At 35.9% G+C, this 25,462-nt stretch overlaps 2 protein-coding genes across 5 annotated transcripts in view; both read right to left on the bottom strand.

The window, feature by feature from the left end:
- Window positions 1-77: 77 nt before the first annotated feature.
- Window positions 78-8,777, bottom strand: LOC129265082 (proton-coupled folate transporter-like). Of its 4 annotated transcripts, XM_064101767.1 has the most exons (8): window positions 8,070-8,521; window positions 7,280-7,378; window positions 5,532-6,393; window positions 2,780-3,034; window positions 2,163-2,246; window positions 1,595-1,751; window positions 1,317-1,420; window positions 78-735 (listed from the first exon to the last, which is right to left on the bottom strand). In XM_064101767.1, exons 3-7 carry the CDS (start codon window positions 6,352-6,354, stop codon window positions 1,366-1,368), a joined length of 1,374 nt encoding a protein of 457 aa, XP_063957837.1. In that variant the 5' UTR covers window positions 6,355-6,393; window positions 7,280-7,378; window positions 8,070-8,521; the 3' UTR covers window positions 78-735; window positions 1,317-1,365. The 4 variants fall into 4 exon arrangements, with proteins under 4 accessions (XP_063957837.1, XP_063957836.1, XP_063957839.1 ...); XM_064101766.1 differs by lacking the exon at window positions 7,280-7,378 and having other exon boundaries at window positions 8,070-8,777; XM_064101769.1 differs by lacking the exons at window positions 1,595-1,751; window positions 7,280-7,378.
- A 1,693-nt stretch (window positions 8,778-10,470) lies between these two features.
- Window positions 10,471-25,462, bottom strand: part of LOC129265083 (DNA replication licensing factor mcm5-like) — a 22,859-nt gene continuing 7,867 nt past the window's right edge. Inside the window, exons 2-16 of the mRNA XM_054903068.2 lie at window positions 24,789-24,915; window positions 24,231-24,359; window positions 23,728-23,900; window positions 21,820-21,975; window positions 20,656-20,740; window positions 20,013-20,223; window positions 19,517-19,677; window positions 18,270-18,338; window positions 17,464-17,697; window positions 17,084-17,167; window positions 16,278-16,390; window positions 15,716-15,844; window positions 15,051-15,193; window positions 13,220-13,347; window positions 10,471-11,737 (exon numbers count right to left, since the gene is read on the bottom strand). Of these exons, the coding sequence (XP_054759043.2) occupies window positions 11,636-11,737; window positions 13,220-13,347; window positions 15,051-15,193; window positions 15,716-15,844; window positions 16,278-16,390; window positions 17,084-17,167; window positions 17,464-17,697; window positions 18,270-18,338; window positions 19,517-19,677; window positions 20,013-20,223; window positions 20,656-20,740; window positions 21,820-21,975; window positions 23,728-23,900; window positions 24,231-24,359; window positions 24,789-24,915 (2,044 nt within the window). The 3' untranslated portion in view covers window positions 10,471-11,635. The remainder of the gene's footprint in view (window positions 11,738-13,219; window positions 13,348-15,050; window positions 15,194-15,715; window positions 15,845-16,277; window positions 16,391-17,083; window positions 17,168-17,463; window positions 17,698-18,269; window positions 18,339-19,516; window positions 19,678-20,012; window positions 20,224-20,655; window positions 20,741-21,819; window positions 21,976-23,727; window positions 23,901-24,230; window positions 24,360-24,788; window positions 24,916-25,462) is intronic.

The following is a 25,462-nucleotide window of genomic DNA, read 5'->3' as shown; positions in this document are numbered from 1 at the left end:
ACACGTGTTACACAGTATAATAACGTAAGAGGTGGACCTTAGATATTAAAACAATAAGAACCTGGATACGAAATATCTGTCATTTTTTTCTTCAGTTTATTGAAATTCAGAATCTGATATACATAAATCTCATACATATTACAATGACAAATCAATCACAAAACTTGAAAAATTACATCCAGCCTATATAGCTGGTATAATTTACATTTTTATCAATTAGAACAGGGGCCTCATAATAACAAGTTTACAATCAATACAAAAAAAAAATTAAAAACTCTTTCTGATTGGTAAGACTTTTGAACCATAATATTTTTGTTGTTACAGATTGATTGTAAGCATTTGGGTTATGTGACCCTGTTGGATAGCGTTTCATTAACATTTTTCCGTCACACAAGTTGATGGATCTTATGATTTCCTTGATTCTGATTGGCCGAAATCACAGTTCATATGGCAACTGTTGGATAAAACATCAGACAAGTCATTTTATGAAACGCTCCCTTATCTTTGGTATTTTCTAGAAGTGATCTCCGTCAAAATGTTAATCTGCATGAAATATAGTCAAATGCACATAAAACTATAAAAATGCATAAATACAAAGCTATATGATTACAGCTGTAATCCCATCCTGTAAACATTTACTCCATGTTATTTCATTTACGATATTCGATTATAATAGTCCACAAGTCCCGAGTTTAGCATAATAAAGCTACAAATTTTGTTTAAAGGAGAATGAAACTCTTGGAGCAAATAAGCTTTTGTGAAAGCAGAAAAATCAAAGAATAAGATCAACAAAAGTTGGAGTAAAATAGGACTAGCAATAGAAGAGTTATGAGCATTTGAATGTCGAGATCACTAATGCTATGGAGATCCTCCCATTGGCAATGCGACCAAGACCTATGATGTCACAGATGAACAACTCTCCCCTTTTGGACACTGAAAATATACCCCAAAACATCTCTTTTTGCTCATTCTAATCATATGACAAACGATTCATCAATGATATAATGTTGTGAAACCTCTGTACTTGTCCTCTCATAAAGAGAACACCTCACCTTGTGATAGACTCTATAAAAGTGAGAATATAAGTGAAATAAGTACTAAAGTAATGAGGGAGTTGTACGTGTGTGACATCACAGATCTTGGTCGCATTGCCAATTGGAGGATCTACATGGCATTAGTGATCTCAATATTCAAATGCTCATAACTTTCTTATTATTCATTCAATCTTCCTCAAACTTTCAACAATATGTTTCTTTGATTTTTCTCTTTGATATGGATTCAGCTGGTTTCAAGGGTTTCATTCTCCTTTAATGTACAGTACACCCCCATACTGATCTCAATATCATATACAAAGGCATCATGAGTTTAGTCTGTCTTCTCGCCATGGGTAGCTTCTCGCTTCGTAAATAGGACCACATATCTGAAAATATAATTAACGATAATGCACGATGTTTAATCTGAACAAGATCAATCCAATCATTTTATAGTGAATAGTTATCATGGTTATTGTTATGTGTTCCGATTTTTTAAAATAATTAATCAATGATACATATATAATTGTTCAATCTTTACGAAGGTTTTAAAATATACTTACGCATTTCCTGTTAGAATGACTGCATGTGCTGCTGCTATACAAAGAAAGACAATACCTGGTGAATAATGCACTGTGTAGGAATATATACTATTGAGAATGAATCCTGCTATGGGTACAGTGATTGTGTTGAGGAAGGTACCTAGAGATGTGAACGCACCTGTAGAATTAATATACGGAAAGGGAGAGAAAGGGGAAAAGAGTCGTGTAGACTCGTGTTAGGAATGCAACTTTTTGATAAACAATAAAGCTCCTCACGCCAAATTACAAATTTGCAAGAGGGTTTACTGGCGTATTCAGGGGGAAGGGGGAAACTATACCTCCCTAGCTGACCCCACCTTTCAGACAAGTGTGAGATTTAGGAAGGATGGAGAAACAGATAGGAGAGAGAGAGAGAGAGAGAGAGGGGGGAAGAGAGAGAGGGGGAGAGAGGGAGAATTATTTATCATCATTTATTTATTTCTTTTATCATTATTATTTTTTTTGGGGGGAGGGGGGTATACAGCGTCTTTTATCACCCCTTGTTAGCGCTGATGGATTCTCCATAACGTTTAAGATGCATTCTAGTTACCTTTATGTTCCGGGTTGACGAGTTTGGATGTTATGGAACCAGCTGCTGATTGTCCAGGTGTAGCAAACATAACAAGAGCTGTAGCTGTAATCATCAAAATTTATATAACAGTTTTTTTTTATTGCGGCTAATTGTTACACTAAACGCAGAAAGTGATGATGATCATCATGATATTTTTTTTCAATTTATTTATTTTCTTCCATTTTCACAAGATATCAATTTACAATAATCCATACAAACTCAATGATCATAAAAGAATGTAAATATATATAAAAGATTTGTTAACAGAAGAAGGCATAATTCCCTAAATGCAAAAAGCTTGTGGCGGGATATGCCTGTAGCACAAATACAATACAAAACAAGAAGGAAATAGGGCTATAGGAAAGGGCAAGAAGAAGAAAGGCAAGAGAAGGGATGATACTAATCATTACCACAATAATAATTTCTTTCGGCGACCGGGGTAAATATTTAAACCATGATGATTGATGCTATAATAGATATTACCTAAGGGATACATTCCAGATTTTCCAGCTTTCCTATACTGATAAAATAATAACTATGTCACAAATTTAGCGACCAACAAATACCCCCATCCTTTCACCGATCTTGATACTCACTCATCATCATCATCGTGGTGGTTGTTGCCGACGCGACGATGAAATTTATGGCAAACCCAGCAGACGATGCCATCAAAAGCAAGATGAAATCATTCCTGATAGACTTGGCGCCCATCACTTTAAAGAACAGAATGGTTCCTACGGCTTGCCCTACTATGCCTAGTGCATTCTTAGTTGCGGTAAAGATGGAGTACATAGATGGAGACCAGGTGAAGGGTGACTTCTTCGTATACAGCATCAACAAATTACCTTCGGCTGGATTGGAAAGAAAAGAAATTAATTTGTCACATTGAGGGATTTATTATACAGCCAATTACAAACACATCCTCATATCCGCCTACCTATCTAACCGCTAGCAAAAGAACCCATAAGTTAAGTTCACCATCCAACATGACCAGTTTAGTAGGGATATTTTGTCATCAAAGTATGGGTACCCGAGAGAATAAGATCTACCACTATTTCAAACACTATATGTGATAACATTAAAATGATCATAATGTCTTGAATTTGAAGTTGGGGTGGTGGTCTATAACTTGCAAGAACAAGGTTAGTTATATTAAGTGCGCGTGCAGCCAAAGTTAATTAAAATCCCCATTCCAAGAAAGCGCGAGCGCTGAATAACTCCTGAAGGACCATCTATAACTTGCTTTATTGTTTAATCATTTCCAATGATCTTTGAGGTCTTATGCGATTACGGACCGATCTCCCAGCGATCTTCTTGGTCTCCATGGGCTCTAAAACTTTACGAAATGGTTTAAAACAGTCTTTCAGGAAATTGGTCTTTCAGTGGTCTTTCAGAGATCTATGGATGAACTTAAAATGTTAGACTTCCCAAGATCCCTCGAACATCTATCGTTTTGTGGAAATCCCTGAAAAACTGCTGAAAGATCCTTGAAAGAAAATAATCGGAAGACCATAGAAAGTCCATCGAAATATCATTTGTCGAAAGAAAGATCTCTGAAAGAACGCCAGTCTGAATTCAACCGGACAAGACAAGCAGTGGCGTAGCTAGGATTTTTTTCCTGGGGGGGGGGGGGGGGGGGGCTTGCTTTTTCAGGGGGGGGGGCACCATTTTTTCCGGTGTGTGTGTATGTGTCACAAGGGCGGATCCGACTTTCTCCAATAGGGGACGGGGCCCGAAATTATCTTCACCTATATTTTCCCCGATCAGTCACTACTTAGTTTTATTCTTATAAAACAACATAAACATTAAATAATCTCATAAGCCTTATAAAAAGTGCGAGCGCGAAGCGCGAGCGATTTTTTTTAACTTTCATGTATTTTGTGCTGAAAATCTAATATTCTGGGCAATGTTATGTATGATCCTGAACAAGATTCGTATGTAACTAGATGATTACTGCGAACGCCAAGCGCGAGCAGAAATTTTTATTAACTGTTCTAGCATTATCGAAAAGGGACATGTTAAGGACTGCTTACAGTTACCCACGAAGACGGTATATATTTCAATAATGGGAGCGCAAAGCGCGAGCAATTTTTTTTGACACTCCGACCTAAAAAATTGGTCATTCTCTAAGCACTTTTTGTATTAATAAACGGGATAGGTCTGTAAATAAACAATATTGATGCGAGCGCGAAGCGCGAAAGGAAGAAAATTGAGATTTTAGACCTAAAAGCGGGACACTCTATTCATGTTTTGTAAATCATAAATAGGATATAGTTAATTGGGTATCATTAATAATGCGATCGTGAAGCGTGATCAGACAATTGTTGACATTCTGATGTGAAAATGGATAATTTATAAGTACATTTTAAATAAAGAACATGCAGGCTATCGCGCATGTTTTAGATTTAGACCTAGAATCTGGGCATTCTGAATACATTTATTTAATGGAACTTTATGGAATACACGTAGACAATAGGAACTTGGCAAATCAAACAATGTGACCACGCAGCGTGAGCTTAAAATGCTGATATGTAGACCATAAAACGGACATTTTACAGAGCACTTAAATTTGTAAATGAAAAAAAAATAATGAAAGCTCGATGTCCGAGCTAAAATGTTTTGTATATTGACTTCAAAACTTGCTCCATATCAGCCTATTGAGCAAGATATGAATATCATCGAACAGGCAATTCTGGCGCGAAGCGCAAGCAAAAATTTCATATAGTAACGTGAAAGATTTTTTTTTTTGCAAGTCTTCCCCTCACATTATTTTATTCACTCGTCTTCCTCCTCTTATTTTCCTCTTCTTTTTTTCTTCTGTCTTTCTCCTTCTTTTCCTTTTTTCTTTTCTTCTTTCTCCCTTTTTTTTTGCTCTGCCAATTTTTTTAGGGGGGGGGGGGGGCACCGGGGGGGGGGGGGGGCATGTGCCCCCAGGCCCCCCCCCCCCCCCCCGTAGCTACGCCACTGAAGACAAGTATCAGTCAGTATTTCAGAATTCTCGGAGGGGTGTCTTGGTCACTTTTAAGAGATCTTTATTGATCATTCAAAGATCTCTGACAGTGTGCCACATGATCTCTTAACGGTCTTATTAGTCTCCCAGTAAAATGTCAGCTACCTTCGAGGTCCAAATTTGAAAAACTAGGAAAGTTGTTTTTAGTCTTTCAGTAGTGTTTCAGGGGTAGGCCTATTCAGAGCCATTCAACAGAGACTACATGTCGATTTTGGAAACTGCTAAAATTCATGGCCAATGGTTGGTCTTTAATTGGTCTAGATCCATTCTGTGGAATGGGTCTTTAACCACAATCTATATGGGGTCATGTCATGTTGGGGTCAGAAAAAAAAACTTACCAACCATAATCGCAAATCCAACCATGCCTTGCAGAACTATCATTCCCAACTGAATCCTGACGAAGCCATCTTTCTCAGACGTGAATACTTTTACACCAGCGGTCAGGTTTTCCCATATGGCGGAACCGACGCCCTGAGACTGATCTTCCGGATGAGATGTGGTATCCTTGGACTTGTCAGTGGTTGGTTTAGACTCCTTAAGGTGGAAGGTAACCAGGTAGAGCACTACTAACATTAAGATAAAGTCTATGAAATAGGCCGCTGACACCCCGAGTTGTTGGGTTAGGATACCAGAGGAGATAAGCCCTACGATGACACCTAACCCCATGAACGGTAAAGTTTTACTTAGTGTCTCAGTCCGTTGTTCTTCAGGGGTGATGTCCGTGATATAGTTAGTGACTGTGCTCATGAAGGTACCTATTCCACCACTGATACCCAAAGCAACAGAACTGGCCATTATGAAGACGATGGACGTCGTATGTATCATTGAACCTAGAAGCAGGATCACAAGCAGAAGTGTCACGCCCATTATTGGAAGGAGCATGATCCGTTTTCGTCCAACCTTGTCACTTTGCGCTCCTAGAATAAGGGACGCCACTGCTCCAGGAATATCACAGAAGACAGATTGGTATGTCATTATGGTAGAGGCTTGGCCCTGTACAGCGTGTTCAGCGTCCGTGTGGTTGCCAAGATCGGAGCAAACATCATCTGAATAGCCTAAGCGATGACAAGCCATGTCAAAGATTAGATGCTGGGTGATAGGCCACTGCATGGCCAAACCACCCATGAAAATGAAAAGGACAACTCGCAAAACCCCGGACATCGTATTGCTTCCAATGACTGGCGATCAAATCTTCAGATGCTATGGTTAAAATATGAAAATTAAACAAACAAAAAATGTTTTTATTAGGTCTTAAGGCTACATGTCAAAAGGCATAAATAATGCTTACTACATATATGGATTACGTTTCACATTTAGAAACCCACTAACGATATGAAATGAGTTGAATACCTTGAGCAGGGGCATCTCTAGGAAAATTTGATCGGGAAGAGGGGGGGGGGGGGGGCTGTAATGATGACCCAACCCTAACCCATATTATTTATGAAAAAAATGAAAATCCATAATTTATTGTTCGAAATAGACATGAAATGAAATACTCCGAAAATTTGCTTTGCCCAATGATCGTGGGCCCGGCAGCCGCTGTGCAGCGCCAGATCGACGAAGCTCTATCCCTTTAATCGTTAAACGCTAAACAGGGTAGCAGCAACTCCCATCTTTTAACGTCTTTTGGTCTGACGCGGCCGGGGTTTGAACCCCCGACCTCCCGGTTGTGAGACGGACGCTCTACCAACTGAGCCAACACACCGATGTTTATTATATGTATTATTCGTGAGTCAGCAAAGTGATCAAGCAAAAATACCCGCATCATAATGATGCTATGAAAAAAGTGGGATTTCTGACAAAAAGAAACAAACGACATGGAGAACCTCATTATTTGGTCACTGCCACTTGTCTATAAACTTTGACTCTGTTTTTGGCTCCTGACTTTTAAAATAGGCATAACTATTGGATGGTCGGAAATAATTTCGTTTGGATTTTACGATATAAAGTATATAAAGCCAGTAAGGAAAATTATTCTCCTAATCACATGAATAAAAGAAGAACTTTTATTTCGTCATCTAATTCACAGACGATATAGAACAGGATAACTAAAAGCATTTAGTATAGATTAGCTCATTTTGCTCACCGGATATGTCTTCTTTACGAAATCGAACTGCATTTACACTCTTATTTCAGCTTACTTGTGCTTCTTTCGTTTAATTTATCTTTGAAGTTTGAACTAGGCCTATAATTTGATACAGGGTGAGCATAGCAAAATATATAGTAATATAAAGTATATATCAAATATATATATATATATATATATATATATATTATTATATAAAGTAAAAAAATAAGCATTCTCTGTGTGATATAAGCAATTTTAACCTTAAAATCCATTTTGGCTTACGAGATATTGCGAAATAACTTCGCCAACAAAAAATACAAAGGGCTGGCGGGTGGGTGAGAAAAAATAAGTTACTTTTTTGGTGGCATGCAGCATCAATTGCTACCGAACCCATGCATTTATTTCCAAATCCATCCATCCATATATAATACATATATATAAAACAATTACAAATAGATAGTGTTTGGTGCTATACCCCACGCACCCAAGACAAGCGTCAAAACCTCTTATTTGTATCTTTTGGGTAAATTCTTTTGGCATTGTTGTTATAGAATTGGGAATTAGGACAATTTGTTTTATTCTCATCTTCTCATTCTTTTATGCCCGAAATTTTGTTGTTGTATACTTTAGTATATGACAATAAAGTATCATGACTTTTGAATGCCACTGAAAAATTCATAAGACACATTGACCCACCCCTTCAATATATTCAGATGTTTATCTATATTTCCTTATGACTGGCCCTGTAGACGACTGGTAGACTGGAGTGTTTAGAGAAGCATACTGGATGTGGAGATAATATACTTACCAATCACGTCCAATGCAAACCGGGTCGACAGTAATGGTAGCTGTATCGGGAGCTGTATCAGGTTGTCAAGGCTCACAGCAGCTAATGCACTGAGCATAAAAAGGATCCTGGAATTCGATATTCAACTTCAGATAGTTGCAACGCTCCCACTCGCATGAACAGCAAGTAATGCAATATATATTCACGTGCGGACGAGGCCGGTCGGTGAATACTGTAGTTTGATGTTTCTTCTATTGATTCAGTTCAGAGCCGACCACACGATTTGTGTATATTAGAGGTTGATCCAGGGGGCATAGTCCATTTCAGATCACAGTTAGGCCTATCCTTTGTGATATAATATTACAAAAGATGTCAAAATATTACAAATGATGTCAAAATATTACAAATGATGTCGAAATATGACTGACTGGATCATACCTACGAGCTGCAGTGCGAGACGTTCATCATGTAATAGCTCTATGGTAAGATACTAATCTAAAAGCTTTTGAGAGGGTTTACCATGCATGCATGCGATTCAAATGTAATAAGAAGAATAGGCCGACTCGATCGCCACGATAAAATTCGCTTCAGAAGTTAAGAATATATTGATCACAAACTAAATAAAGAAATAAACCATCTATAACTACAAGATTGTCCATTCCGATCAACGTACCGAAATTCAGAGATATTAATAAAGCATATGATATTCGAAGTGTACATTGGATTGGTACTCAAATTACATTACCCCTGTTATGCCACCGACTCAAGAAAAGGCATTGAAAATTTTACAAATTAAAATCATTGAGCTAAATAAGAGTTTTCATCATCGATGGAGGTGTCCAGTTTTAGAGATTAATTATTTTACATTCAAGCCCACCCTCCGACAATTTTCGCTTCATTATTGGATTTCCTTTCATATTACACCGTCTGATTTAATGACTTGAGGAAAGTGACAATTCCCCAAATGAAATTTGCAGGCCTAGTAAAGTTAGGGAGTTGTGCAAATGTGATAATTGATATCAAACTTGTTTGCTGCATTGTCGATGGATGTCCACATCACTAGTGATATAACTTTTAGTTCTCAATATTTCTTTAACGTTTCTGTTTCATGCAATCAAACTAAATTGTTCCCAGCTAGAGTTTCATCCTCCTTTAATCTTAAGCGTGATGATTTGAAACTGTCAGGATGCCATTTCAACAAGCTGGAAGTGCTTACAAACGTTGGTTTATTTCATTATAGACGCATATAGATTCAGATTTGATTGATTTAGATCATCACGAAGTAGATAAGTCTAAATGTTGAGTACAATAGCAAATAAAAAAAATTTCAACACTATATCACAAAGTGATGTAAACCAAACTTTTAAATAGATGCCAAACCGGAAAGAGGAGAGAAATAAAAATCCAGCAACACACCATGATGTTATCATCAATTGTTCATGGCAACAAATGAAATGGGCGAGGGAGGGGGTTCGCATATAATTATATACATCTTATGGATCATTGGATATTTTGTGTAGTTATCGGCCATTAGAATGAATCGTTCTTTGTGAAGACGTACGTACAATATACTTTTGATTGCGTGTAACCGTAGTACATTCGTCGATGCTGTGTTTGATTTCGTGCTTAACAATATAAATTCACCGAGCAAGTACTATTTGCAAATATCATAACCTCCTCTTCAGAAACCGCGTAATTTGATTTGCCCTCCACTCCATGTCATCGTAGATTTTTAACTTTTTCTTTGCCCCTCGATCGCCTCTATTTCCTATCACATTTTCCCTCCCTCCGTTACCCATCTCCTCAAGTCTTTATTGGTTTAGCTATCCACAAACTATTTCCCTTATCTCCATTCATTTTTGCCATTTTGTCTCTTCCTCACCCCTCCCTCCCTCTCTCGATATTCTCCATATCATATCACTTTCTTCCCGTTACCCATCTGTCTCTCTCTCTCACTCCTCAACTCCCCAAGTCATTCCATCTTCAGTATTTGTTCTTTTCTCTCATCAGTTTAGCTATCCACACACAGTTTTCAATATCTACACTCTTTTCTTGCCAACATTTTGTTCTCTTCCTCTTGATGCCCATCCCTCATATTCATATAAATCTTTCATTCGTCCTGTATCTTGAAATGTTTTGAGCCAATCATCTTAGAGGCACGGAGAGTTGTATTATGTGCACGATTGAATTTGCAGAATATGCATTGAAAAAAATAAATATACATCTCTTTATAAATAGAGAAAATAATATGGAAATAACCTACTCCCCCTTTGTCTCCCGCTCCTTGCTTTCTCACTATATACCCATTCCTCCCTGTCTCTTTCCCATCCTCTCTGGCTCCCTCATCCTCTCTCTCTCACACACACACCCACACTTAGGGGATACAATGTTCAATGCAACCATCAATCAAAATAATAACAGGTAAGGCTTACAAAAGACTTTATTTACAAACTTACAATGGGATATTTATCAATAAACTCGGTATATCAAATATAATTTTACAAAATGCTACACACAAAGTAGACTTTATTACATTTATACAACACGATTCATCTGACATGAGCCAGAGTGGCATCCACAAGTAATTTTTGCTCTAAGTGAATTAAATCTCGCACATTAGCTTGTTAATGAGTAGAGATTTGTTACACAGGATAAACATAGGAACCAAAATAAATTTCTCATTCATCATCAGAATAGCTTAAATTAGAATATGAAGATATGACATTCAAACAGTTTTACAGCAAAGCATACTTCTTGGACAAAATGTGAATTATTCGCAGTTTTGTTCAAATGTAGGGACAATTTTTTACCTCATCATTTGTCATACATATTCAATCATAATCATATAATTCATATTCAAATTGTAACTTTATGCATGACTTCAAAATAACATGAAACACCATCGAGAATGGATTCCAGCTTTTAATTTAATAGTGCATGAGAAACCAAATATGACTTTATAAGAGTAATTTGGACTGACAACAGTCTTAAGATCAATTTCATATCAATTATATTGACTCAATATTTGGCGAGGGATTTTCTCTACCAAGAAGATATATTGGTATAGTTTATAATATTTTTCATAAATATTTACACTATGCTACAAACATTTACACGACAATGAGATATTGAATAGCTTTGTCAGTATCAAAATAGCAATATCAATATATTATCTCAATCAATTATCGATCATATCAATGACTTAAAAGCAAATGATTTCTGATGAATCAGTCAATACCACTTGTAAATACATCTGGTATAAGACCAAGGTTCCAGGCAAATGGTCATTAAATGTCCTACCCACCTAATATTATACTTACTAATATTATATATACTAAGGTGTATAGTAGGTAATTTCCATAAGCCCTAACTTGATACAATGTATTCAGGTTTACATCAGAACGAATAGGAATTACAGGGGCTCTCTTTGAAGTTTTTCTAGGTTTTTAAGGGCATTTAGGGGGTCAACATCGCCCCAAGGCTGGCATATTGTTTCCCTGGTATGTCTTTAAACCGAGACCTGCTTTGTGAAATAGACATCTCAAGGACTCCTTGTATTAGGGTAAAGATGGCTGTAGAGGTTATATTCACTTGATACGGTAGAGCATCTTTCGTTGCATTCGATACTGGACCTCACCTCTGCGCATCATAAGGTATATCACCTTCTGGATGGAACGTTCCGGGTATTTCTGGGAATGAAATGAATGAATAAAAGATGGAAGAAGGTTAACATCCAGCCTTGAACCATATTCTTATTTCAAACTGATAGGAAACAACTTTTTGTCTTGAATTTTCTCCATCAAAATTTCAAATTTCTTTCATTGGTAGGATTCATTTGTTATTTGGACAAGAGTCCATCTAAATTAAAGATTTCTTTTAGATACTGTATGGTATTCGGATTGGTTGTGATCCATATACATGTAGTAAGAATCATTGATGTCAGTTATAAATGGGTTTTAATGATGACAGCAGTCGGACAGCTAATATTAATGGTAGAAGATTCCATTTTTCTAACAAGCTCTTTTAAGTATTACATGATTCAAATCTTTGAGATTAATACTCCCTTCATGAAAGAGTTAAGAAGTTTGTGGAATTCTCTTAAATAATATAGCATGTCCTAATGTGAGAAAGTGGATTCTTATTAAAAGAAATCCTGTCACCATTTAAGCAGTCCCACAAACAGTTGTCAATGGAATACAAGGTGTTAAAAAATATCACAAAGGCAACTGACATTTTTTGTCACATGGCTGTAAAAAGCTGTGGACCAGCTGAATTCCTCAGAAAATATGTACAAAATACATATGTTGAAACATGAAATAAACTTTTAACATTGATATTGTGTACTTTACCTCTTTATGTGTTTATGTTATTAGAGTTAAATTTATTAGTAACTACATGTTTTCTGTAAAGCACTGAGAGATTGATTTGTTTTAATATAAGTGATATATAAGCTTAAAGGAGAATGAAACCCTTGAAACCAGCTGAATCCATATCAAAGAGAAAAATCAAAGAAACATATTGTTGAAAGTTTGAGGAAGATTGAATGAATAATAAGAAAGTTATGAGCATTTGAATATTGAGATCACTAATGCCATGTAGATCCTCCTATTGGCAATGCGACCAAGATCTGTGATGTCACACATGTACAACTCCCTCATTACTTTAGTACTTATTTCACTTATATTCTCAATTTTATAGAGTCTATCACAAGGTGAGGTGTTCTCTTTATGAGAGGACAAGTACAGAGGTTTCACAACATTATATCATTGATGAATCGTTTGTCATATGATTAGAATGAGCAAAAAGAGATGTTTTGGGGTATATATTTTCAGTGTCCAAAAGGGGAGAGTTGTTCATCTGTGACATCATAGATTTAGGTCGCATTGCCAATGGAGGATCTCCATAGCATTAGTGATCTCAACATTCAAATGCTCATAACTCTTCTATTGCTAGTCCTATAAACTTTTGTTGATCTTATTCTTTGATTTTTCTGCTTTCACAAAAGCTAACTTGCTCCAAAAGTTTCATTCTCCTTTAACATATTATTATCATTATTCAAGTTCAAGTGACCAACTAATGGCAAAAATCATATAGTAATGTGTGTTCATAAGCACGAGTGTGCCTATTTATAGCATTATGTCTGAACAAGCCCAAAAATTGATGGCCTTTACCTGTCTAAGGAAGTCTTGGATGATACAATGTTCTGAAACCTGAGAGCCAATGGCAAACCTCCTCTTCAGCTGTCTTTCAATATGATTCAACTCATCTTGATCCTCTTGGGTTGTAAAGCCTTCAACACCTACAAATAACACAAATATAGAAATATTTGATTGAAATCATATTCTCAATCATCAAGTTGAAAATATAACTCTTTTTTTAACCCCATTTTTACACTCAAATTTCCGTTCCAAGGCATAGCATTTTTATCTTATTGAGAAAAAGAACAAAGAAAGCCACTCCAAAGCATAGCATTTTCTTCTTATCAAGAAAAAAAGAAAAAATCCGCTCCAGAGCTTCGCATATTTTCCGTTACGCCGTTCCGGCCATATTGATCCACTACCATAAGCTGCAGAGCGCTGTTCGACCATCGCCTCTGCGCGAGCGCACCCGGCGCCTGTGCTAGCTGCATGCTCGTATGCCCGTTCCATAGGGATGCATACGCACTTACACGCAGGTGACCCTTTCCAAGGACCCCCATTTTCACAAACATTTGTAGTTCCGAGGACCCACCTTTTTACAATAAGCCCATTCCAGAGCCCCCGTTTTTTTGTCTCGCCGGCGGCACATACCTACCACTTTTTTGGTCAAGTAAATCCGCCGCGCGAAATTTTTCAACTGCGCCGCTTGCTGACATTTTACTTTCAAATCTAGCGCAACTTTTGAGACCAAATTTATGATGCCCAGGTACGTGGTTACCAAATTACGCAACATTATGTAAGTGCATGTCAGACCCAAAACTGCTAAAAAATGTGGATTCATGTACAAATCCAATGCAAATTGTGTATTTAGCCAAAATTCATAAATGTATCATTATTTAGACTTTTACTGATTAAACTTGATTAATCTTGTCTTGTTTATAATCAGAATCAAGTCTGCAACAATTTCCATTAAAAAAAAAGTCAAACAACAAAGAAATACATAAATATAATAAAAACAATAAAAGATACATAAGAAAAAAAATTGCAATACCAAATTTTTTTAAGTGCATTTGATTGGGATCTTACAAAGAGTCTGAATAAAAAAATAGCAGTTTTGGGGCAGTATGATAGTTGATTAGAGCAAATGTTTTATTTCATGAATAAATTAGCATTTCACTAAATGAAAAATCTTATCATTAAAAAAAAATCAACCATACACCTTGTAGATTATATCGCACACTATCCCTGTGCAAATTTTCGCAGCGCTCGGCTGAGATCTCAGGGGGGCGGAATCCCCCCCCCCCTCGGCTGTGAGATGGGTCCAAATAACCCGTCTCTTTTAGGGTTAAACCTAATAAAAATTAACTAATCACATTCTAAAAATAAAATAAGGGGAAATTAATAACTGTTTACTCATCTTGAAAATCATATCTAAAAAATATATATTTAAATACAAATATACATAGTACCCCAAGTGTATACTCAGGTCCACAATGACCAGTAATATCAACAAATATACCAAATTAAAAAGAGGAAAATTTGAAGGCTGATAAAAAGAAGGCCTACATTCGGAGGATTAAAACGAGGTGAACCTACTCTTTACATGAATGCAAAATACAAGGTACTGCCAAGGGCTCTGTTGCACACAACTCATATACCATTATGCCAACTACCATGGTAACAGAGTTATTAAAGTAGCCAATCAGAGTCAAAATTTCAGTAAAGGCAAGGATACCATGATAGTAAGTCTGAATGAAACTGGACTCAGAAGGATCAATTGTTAACTGAAGGGGGTTTGATAGGCCGATGGTGATATTGGTAAAGACAAGAGGAGAATGCTAATAATCAAGGGATGAATAATTACCAGACAGGTTTCCAGTCCTAGCAGCATCTAGCGTAGAAACCTGGAAGAGTCTCAAAGCTTCATCTACATCTTCCTCACTGGCAAAAGGTTTCAGCTTCATCTTAGCAAGGGATTCTGATATACGGATGATGGCTTCAAGTTGCCTAGCAACAAATTCAAGTAAACAAAACATTTAAAAACAATGATTGACCATTAATTATAAACTTAAGAATATCTACCTATTTTCTGAAATACATCAATTATATTTTTGATTTTACTACACGACCTCAGAAATCACCAAGTCTTGTAAATTGCAAGATTAAGCAGTTTCTACATTTCGAAATATAAAGGTAGGTTATTATACATCCTGTTCATCTGTTTCTATTGGTTTCTGAATTTCACATCAGCCTGCTTTCCGAAACTCTTTGGTCTGGTCTATGGAAAAATGAAAGAATTGGAAACTAAATTTTGTATGTTCATCCCTCGATTTTCTCTATTCTTACTTCACTTTTTTTTAAAGTACTGTAAAACAGAGACTAATAATTTTAGGAAAGTACCATACACAAGGGGTCAGGCATACAGAAATGTTACTGAAATGCATAAAGGAAACAGTCAGCTAAGATATATCAAATCCCTTAAATCCAAAGGACAAATCTTTTATCAAAGATTGAAGGGTTGATGCTCACCTGACAGTGATTGGTATGCTAGTCTTCCTATCAGTCTCCATCTCATGATCTCTAGCTCCACTTCTCATCAAGACATAACGATTCTTCAGTTTGTCAGCAGCAGCGTTAGAGATGCGTGGTCCACATTTGCTGCAATGTAAACAGATATTGAACTGCAATTAATTTTGGTGTCTGCACAAGTTTAAACTTAAATCAAATTCTTCACACAGCTTTATATATGAATGCTGGTAAATTTATTTGCTACAATCTGGTAAACTGGTTTAGAAAACAGTGCTGTAGACATATCTATAAAACAGAGAAACATTTTAAGGTCACATTTTCTTTATATTCCAATTGTTCATCAAGTAAAATGCAGCTTTATAAAATGTTCTTTATTTACTACAGATATGCTGATTAATTATTACAATCCATACTGAGGAATGAATTGAATGCATTTCTTCAGGAAGTTGTCATAATTTTTCATGAAGTAGAATGTTACTTTCCATATGCTTTATGAAATGAAAATACCCAAGTGCCAATTTATTATCATGATCCATAAGAAAATGACCATGAGACTACATACTTGCGAATGAATCCAATGTATTTCTTGAGGAAATTTAGGCTTAGTTCTCCCTCTTGAGCTGTAGCAGTAACCTGTGCATGCATGTGTACACCCATCACATGCTTGGCTAGTCTCTGTTTCAATACAAACATAACAAGACATATAAACAGGTTACTTTTATTAGAATCATTCTCAGCATTTATCAGTGATTTTAAACCATCTTAAAAAGCAAAAGAAAAAAAAAAACGGAACTAGGTTTCGAATACAGTGACTCCTACAAATTTGCTGAGATCAAGGCTTTAAAAAGAGTAATTTCTTTCTTACCATACATATTCTTTCGAAATGAATTGTCATGACTGGCAAATATCATTTGAAGGTTGCACTTGTTTTTCATTTCATGTATAGGTCAAAATCAATGAAACACATTGACATCAGAATGTATTAACATAAGCACTCCATATGAACATATTAACTGTGGAGCGTTGTGGCCCAGTGGATTAGACTTCTGACTTTGAAACAGAGGGTCGTGGGTTCGAATCTCAGCCATGGCGTAATTTCCTTCAGCAAATAAATTTATTCACATTGTGCTGCACTCAACCAGGTGAGGTGACTGGGTACCCGGCAGGATTAATTCCTTGAATGCACTGAGCGCTGAAAGGCAGCTAGAGCTAAAGCTGGGGTAATAATAATAATAAACACTGCGCCTCGGAATAGCTTATTTCTAGATAGATGGTGCTATATAAATGCCTATTATTATTATAAAGTGTTCTGTAAATATTTCAACTGCCACAAATTTAAACAAAATAAAAAAGTAATCCTAAACGTACCATATCTCTAGCTTCATCATGCTCATCTTTTATAATGAAGATCATGTCAAAACGAGACAGGATGGTAGGCATGAAGTCTATGTTCTGTAGAGGAAACAATATCATAATTTGATTTAAATGAACAAGAATAAATTGAAGATACGGAAAGCAGTATGATACAGTATTATGTCTACCCTCTGGAGTTGATTAAAATCATAAGAGATCCTGGTTAGGGTGGTTAATCAATTATCATATATCTATTAAACACTTGACTTGGCAATTTTTAGAAAGTACACAAGGATTTATGAAGTTTGCCTACCAGATAAAAGATTTGCAACATCAATTTCAGAAAAGAACTGGAAAGACAAGACGATAAAATGGAAGCTATTTCATCAACATACCTCATCCCCTTTAGTATCATCCCATCGTCCAAAGACTGAGTTGGCCGCAGCCAGAACCGATGCCCTTGAGTTCAGTGTAGTGGTAATCCCTGCCTTGGCAATGGAGATCGTTTGTTGTTCCATAGCCTCATGAATAGCTACACGATCATCCTCTCTCATCTTGTCAAACTCGTCAATACAAACAACACCGCCATCCGCCAACACCATAGCTCCACCTTCCATGATGAAGTTTCGCTGATGAATGAAATGATTAATGATATATCCTTTAAAAACACTTCCTAATGTGTGACAGGCAAGTATTTTTTTGTTCTAAGTAATCCTGATGACAGCTCTGGTTCAAAATGTCCCTTCACACACACACAAACTAGTCAAACAAATCTTGCTCCACTCTGATAATCAAGTAAAGGCTTCATAGTGAGGTATTACATTTAATGAATCTATCAAAATATATTCCATTGTTAAAAAACAAACATTATGTTATATACTTCTTACTCATCGCATTTTGTTGCCATTTCTTTGTGATTTAGTAATAAAATATTCTTGATAAACTTCTGATGCTTTTCTCATTTTTGTTTCTAAATATATTCACTTTTATTAAGAATGTTACATATTAAGATCAGAGCCTCTTTTGAAGGGTTTTAACTATTGTAACTTTGCCACTATGGCAACTAACCATGGAGACACAGAGTAGCAAGCAATCACAATTGAGACCCCCCGATACTAAAACAGCAAATATTTCCAATGAAAGCTTAATTCAACCATCAAAATCATTTTCCAGGTAAGAATGCTCAAATCATTTAACTTACTGTTGCTGGATCCCTCATAACTGATGCAGTAAGACCAGCAGCACTGCTTCCTTTTCCTGATGTGTAAACCTACATAAAAAAAAAGATCTCATCATTCATAAAAGTATCTCCTATATGAAACTATCTCCTGCAGCCAAAGGGCAGAGAAAATAATAAAATGATCCAAAATCTGTATTTTTGTTCATTTGTTCCTATTTCACCCAAATATCAATACAAAGAATCTATTGGACAAGGATAGGACCATATTAACAATTAGCACCTTGAGCACCCACAGTGGATACAAGTGCTGAATTCTCGCTACCCCAAATAGCGATTTCGCCGAGATCCGGGAAAATCCCTGTAACGCGCATTGCATTATGGGATAGCTTTTTCGGTATTACAACTTCCTGTTCGGAAGTCCAATGCACTGTTTTGCCATTCAGATCAACAGTGCCGTCATGCACTACAACACAACGTCGCTTTCGCTCGGAAAGTTCGTGATCACAACCCTCTCTTTCACGATACAGTTTAACAGCCTTTTCTGCTAAAGTCACTAATTCTGCCCGACGCTTTCCATTGCAAGGTATTCCTCTGTCAGTTAAGATTTTTTTAAGTTCCGAAACTGATTTTTTATCCATTTTGTGGTCGACTAAAAATTGAACGGAATGAATGCTGTATATATTTAGCGTCTAGTTGAATACGATCGTGGTGTCAGGCCGGTCGCTAAATGCAAAGTTTTAAGATATTCACTTTTTGTTTAATTTTTTATAACCAAATAAAAACATGAATAAAAATTATTTTCACGTGAAATATATATATTTTTTTTATTTATAATTCAAATGGAATAAAAACTGACCAAATTAAATAAAAAGTATTATAATCTGTACATATTACGCTGATTGGCATCGATTTCAGCGTGGTGGAAAACTCAGAATCGCGAACCCCGCGCGAGCATGACTCTTAACCGGAAGTGGTGATGACGACCCGACGGAGTGAAAATTATCTCGTCTCGCGCATTATGAGATTTTTGTTCCTATTTGGGGTAGCGAGAATTGGTTGCACTATTATCATGATCATATAACATATTTCTGATTAATATCAATTGAAATGGTCAACAACAAAACGTTTGCATTCCAAGAAATAATGAATACATCCCCTTACTTTTGTGGACAGAATGATTTGAATGGCATGAGATTGGTAGTCCAGCTTTACGAAAGGTCTAATATGGTTCATGCTTAATGATCATACTAGCTACATTCTTCACTCACCCCAATAGGAGAGACCTTCTCTACAAACTTGAGAAGCTGACTCTTAGCTGTACCAGGGTCACCTAGCAACAGGAGATTGATGTCACCACGGCGTATCAGACCATCAGGAAGACGCTTACGGGATCCGCCAAACAACAGACATGAGATCGCCTTCTTTACATCTGAGAATGAAAGAAAGTCAGGATTGTACATAGTCAATTGGTGCATACAACACATCATCAACAATTAAAAGTCTTGTTATAAATAGGTGAATAACATGGATCAAAATGCAAATATATACACTGAAATCATCCCTTGTAATTTTTTCTTTACTTGTTCAGGCTTAAATTGTCTAAAGACTCTTTCTTGGTATAGAGGAGCAGAAAACTCAAAGAAGATTTTGAGGAGATCTAAAAAGATTTCTTCTAACAAACACAAAGACATAATATCATTAATCTTTACTTTCTCAATTTCCAAGTCTTCTCAATGTCTATCACCCACAAACTCTTAAACTTACCTATACTTCCATAGATAGAGGGTGCTATACTACGCGCGATGATGTCATAGACATTAGGATTGGCAGAAAGACGCCTGAACTCTTCTTCTTCTTGAGGAGTAACCTGATGGGCAGCACTAGTCCTTCCTAACCCTTCCTGATCAACTTCAATACCAACAACACGGATGTAAGGGTTACGGATTCCTACTGCTACCTTGTTCTTACGTGTACGCTGTAAATAAAAAATAAATTTTACATATTACAAATTTTACATTTAACTAATTTTCAATAGAATTCTTATTTGATCTTCAACAAACAAGATGAATATAAAAGTTCTAAAGTTCAATTGAGTTATAACTTCATTGTAAAATGTAAGGTCACATCAAAGTGCTAGTATAAGTGTATGCTGTCAGGGTCCTGTTGGAAGATATTTACTATGATGGTAACTTGTCATCCGATCATACCTTCCATGGTAACCTTGGTTTTGATTGGACCTCAAGTATTGTTACCATGGTAATTATCATTGGATGGCAAAGCGACCATCACATTAACAGGGCCCCAGCTCTTAACTTATATTCTGATCATTTATTTCAATACCAGCATGTAAAAGCAAAAATCCAAGTTTTTGATATTGTTTTTCAAATGATGTTCATATCTGAATTACCTTGGAAACTGGTCCAGCCTTCTTGATGGAATAGACTCCAATGATGGTCACTCTATTACCAGGAACAACCTTCTCACACAAATACCTAACAATCATAAAATGGAAAGTGAAACATGCCTATTAGTATTCTGTGGCTCAGAAAATTAGGTAATTCTATTCAACTGGGAATAAATTATTCCCTACTTGGCAGGCAAGCCCATCTGAAAGTGAGTTTGATATTTGATTTCCATTAAAACTGGGGGTTTGGATAGTATTAAAATACCATATCTCAGCCCCCCCCCCCTCAATATAAGAGTAACCAGGAGCCAGGAGAGATGGTTAAAGGTCAAGTCCACCCCAGAAAAATGTTGATTTGAATATAAAAAGATATATCAAACTAGCATAATGCTAAAAATTTCATCAAAATCGGATGTGAAATAAGAAAGTTACATTTTAAAGTTTCACTTATTTTTCACAAAACAGTGATATGCACAACTCAGTGACATACAAATGAGACAGTCAATGATGTCCCTCACTCACTATTTCTTTTGTTTTTTATTGTTTGAATTTTATTATATTTCACTTTTTACAGATTTGAAAATAAGGACCAACTTGACTGAACCATATACATGTAGCATTAAACAATGCTAATTCCACATGTTCATGGAGGAATTGTTTGTTTTACTTGACAATGAGAAAATTAGAATATTTCATATAATAAAATACAAAAGAAATAGTGAGTGGATGACATCATCAGTCTCCTCATTTGCATACCAAACACTGTGCATATAACTGTTTTGTGAAATTATGCAAAACATTAAATGTCATAACTTTCTTATTTTGCATCCGATTTTGATGAAATTTTTAGTGTTATTCTTGTTGGATTTTTTTCCCTTTTATTCAAATAATCTTTTTGTTGGGGTGGACTTGTCCTTTAACCCTCTCCCTATTACTTAATGTACCTCTGTCACTGTAACACAAAGAAAACTGTTAACTGTATGGGTTTTGGTATTACACCATTCAATATCCCATCATTGTAGTGTTTCTTTAAACCACACAAATGCATGTTTCTCATATTCTAATGTTAACTTGTAATTCAGAGGATAATCCCAAAAGAACAACCCTCCACTATGTTTTGAGGCATTAAGAGTGAATACCCTAGTTTTGATATGTTCTACTACCCACCTGTCACAGAATAGCTGTAAATGTCTTGGCATCTCACCATTGGGTACATCCTCAGGAGCCTCCTGAAGCTTCAAAATCTGAAAGTCTACACACTTACACTTGTCTGGTACAATAAAGAATGGATCCAATGGGCACTTAGGTCTTCCCGCCTGATCACTGAATACAAATAATATGAGAACAAATTTGATAGATCAAACTTTGTTTTGTTTGTTTCACATAAATCAGTTTACTAATCAGAATAAATCACAATATTTGGCTTTTCCGAAATGATGCTTTAAATGTTGCAAGCAAGTCTTAATCCCAACAATTCTGTTTAATTCAAATTTCATCAGTTAAATTTGGAAATTTGTTTGTTTTGCCTATACAGTGCGTATAAAAAAACGGGACAGATTTAAAAAGTCTATAAAATTTTTGTTTCAAATTATGATCTCTATATTTTGGTGTTAATAAGTGCTCTGAAGTCTTATCCTTCAAATGACATTATGACATTAAGTTTCGTTCATGCTTGAGCGAACATGGAATGTTTTTGTCTAGGGTTAAAAAGGAGGCTTGCGCCAAAATGGCATAAAATGATAAATGTGATGGTCGCACTTCTTGCTAATCAGCAGACTTCCTCTTAACCGTTTCATTATCTTTGTCACAATTTTCGAATTATGTGGTCATAATTTATTTCCAAATCTACTTATTTGCTTGAATTGTTCTGGTGTTGTTACTTTTTAATATATGTTCTCTTTTATCTTTGAATATTCCTTCTTTGGGCAAGATTTTTCTTTTTCAACCAAAGTATGGGAGAGCGTGTGTTTTTTCCGAATCCTATTTCATTGTGTGCTACAATGGTTATGGTGCCTTTGAACCGTGGCATACTGATGGGGTGCTCCCCCCCCCCCCACCAATAAAAAAAAAATCATGACCAAGAAAAAAAAAGTGGAAAGGAAATAACAGGAAAAAAAAGAAAGTGAAATATGATATCACTTTCTGAATATTATGTCAAAATCACAAATAGGATATTTTAATAAAAAAGTGGAAATTTTTGCTTGCTTGCTTCACAACTTTTTAATACATTTTTCCCGATCTGCCATATCTTGCTCCTTCAAAATTGACTCAATACACCATTGCCATTGAAAGACATGAATCCTTTCCTGCTTGTCCTGTCAAGCACATAATTAAACTTTGTGAAGGATTCAATAACCCCTTGAAAATAGGATTCATGTCTTTTATAGACCATAATTTTATTTGTTTCACGTTATAAAAGAATCTGAATAACTACAATTCTCCCAATTAATAAAGCAAATATACTTGCTCGGGTTGACAAAAAGTCTTCTTTTCTTACTTATGAAGGAAAGTCCAAAGGTAAAAGAAGTTTATATGACAAACAAAATAATTCAGGTAAATAAATAAATTTGTAAATGAAATTTGACAGCATAATTTGAAAATTATTGCTTTGATAATGAAAAGATTAGGAGGAAGTCTGCTGATTAGACAAAAGTCTAATCATCAAATTTCTAATTTCTGCCATTTTGACGCAAGCCTCTTTTTAAACCCCCGAAAAAAGTCCCGTGTTCGCTCAAGCATGAACAAAATTTATTTTTTTAAATGGCATTCAAAGATAAGATTTCAGAGCATCTATTAACATCAAAATATAGATATCATAATTTGAAACAACTTTTTAATAATTTAAAACTGTCCCGTTTTTTTATACACACTGTATACAAAGAATTCAATTTTTTTTCTAAATTCAGATTGTATAGTCAAATCTACAAGTCTTTTGCCCCCAAATATGCAAAGGACTAAGTACAACTTATATGGAATACATTTAGGCATTACATAGGTGTTAAAAATATATAATTTACTTCATAAAAAAACCCTTAGTACTTGATAGTTTGTATCGTAACAAAATTTCAAACTCACGTGTTGCATTTACGAGGCATGGTGTAACCCTCTAGCCCGGGCTTAAGAGTTAGATTAGGTACATAGTTCCTGCAGCTACGACACTGGATGGTAATGCGTGTTGCCTTAGCACGGATTGCTGATGCAGCAATCACAATACCTGGAATCTTGATAAGCTTTGAGACCTCTTCAGACTTTAAAAGAAAAAAACATTTGACAAGTTGTAATTTTGTATTACATGACATGCAGCTGCTTGCATGTACATGTACGTCATAAAAGCAAAACTTTCAAAAGTTTTATTTCTGTTTTTCTGTGGACTTTCGTCAAACCTATAATCTTATTTGTTTGCCATTCTTGAAAATCAACTTGATAATCATGGTGAACTTCCCCTTCAAAACACAATATTCAAAGTTTCCAGGCTGTATTAGTATGCTAATGAAATTAATTTTCAAATAGCTTTAGGTTTTTAAAGCGCTGTCCCAGGTTGTTCCAGAATCCTTGTAGGTAAATCATTCAACACTCACTTTCAGGTTCCTGATTGGGATGGGGTTGGCTTCAGATTTGAGCATGATCTGAATATCTTGGACATCTTCATCTTCTTCAGGCCTGGGTCTTGTCACTTCATCAGCGGTTTCCTTAGCTGCTTCCTCAAACTGTTTGTACAAAGAGATAATATTTACAGTCTCGTAAAAAGTTTCATCTTTAACACTGAAATACAGTTTAGCTGATTCAGCCCATCAAGTTTCAAGATCTATATCAGAAGTAAAAAATCATACAATTTACACATAAAGGTCTTCATTCTGATTTTTAGTAGGAAGCACTCGAGCTGCTTGTGCACATAATCTATATGGCAAATTTATTACAAATATGTTATAGCTACTAACATAACAATCTATCCACAAGAACAAGCACAATAAACATTCCTCAATACATGTATCTAAATCTATATGGCATGTTTACCTTCTTCGAGAGCTTTTTTTTTAAATAATTTTTTTCATTTGATTTAGGAGTGATTTAAAATGACCAAAAAAAAAAAAAAAAAGGTAGACTCTAGAGCTTGGTAATCAACAGTTTGTTCTTACCAATGGAAGGTATTCAGCTGGTTGTTTTTGTAATTGGTCAGCCAAATCTTCATCAAAGCTGGCCAAATCATCAAGACTGATCTCCAAGAAGTAGTGACCCAAGTTGTAATGACGCTTAAGCTCATCTCTGCAAATCAGGGGAAATAAGGAAAATATAGTTTAAAGTGCTGATTTTATTATAAGTACAAACAAATTCTATGAGGTTTCCCAAAACAGTAGAGGCGCTGGTCAGAAAATTGGGATCATCCCAGTTTACAAGGACTGTCTCAGTTTTCAAAGACTTCTCCACACAAGAAATCTATGAAAGTTCATTCACCTGTCAAGTGCCAACATGAATTGAGTGCGTTAGTCAATGTAAACATATCAGGTTTCAGAACAAGATTATTGGAAGACAGCAAGTCATGAAAAATAGACGAAATGGGGGGAATTGAGGTCACTGAATCTATTTTTAGCACTCTCAGATCCCGTAATTTCCATCTTTGTCACGCATAGCCAGGATACTGGTAGTCTGCTGTGTAAACCCTTCACTCAAGGGTCTGAATGTGCAGTCTAATCATACATGTACCTAGTGTACTGAAGGCCCTCTCGCTCAGGATTGAAACAGCAAGTTTTGTATGGAGACACACTTGCTGATCGAAGTTTCAATCAGGGTCTGTGCCTGCAGACTATAGCCA

The sequence above is a fragment of the Lytechinus pictus genome, chromosome 7 (genome assembly GCF_037042905.1).
Source record: "Lytechinus pictus isolate F3 Inbred chromosome 7, Lp3.0, whole genome shotgun sequence".
Taxonomy (NCBI): Eukaryota; Metazoa; Echinodermata; class Echinoidea; order Temnopleuroida; family Toxopneustidae; genus Lytechinus; species Lytechinus pictus.
Note: the sequence above shows the minus strand (reverse complement) of the source record. Positions and strands in the feature narration are given on the sequence as shown.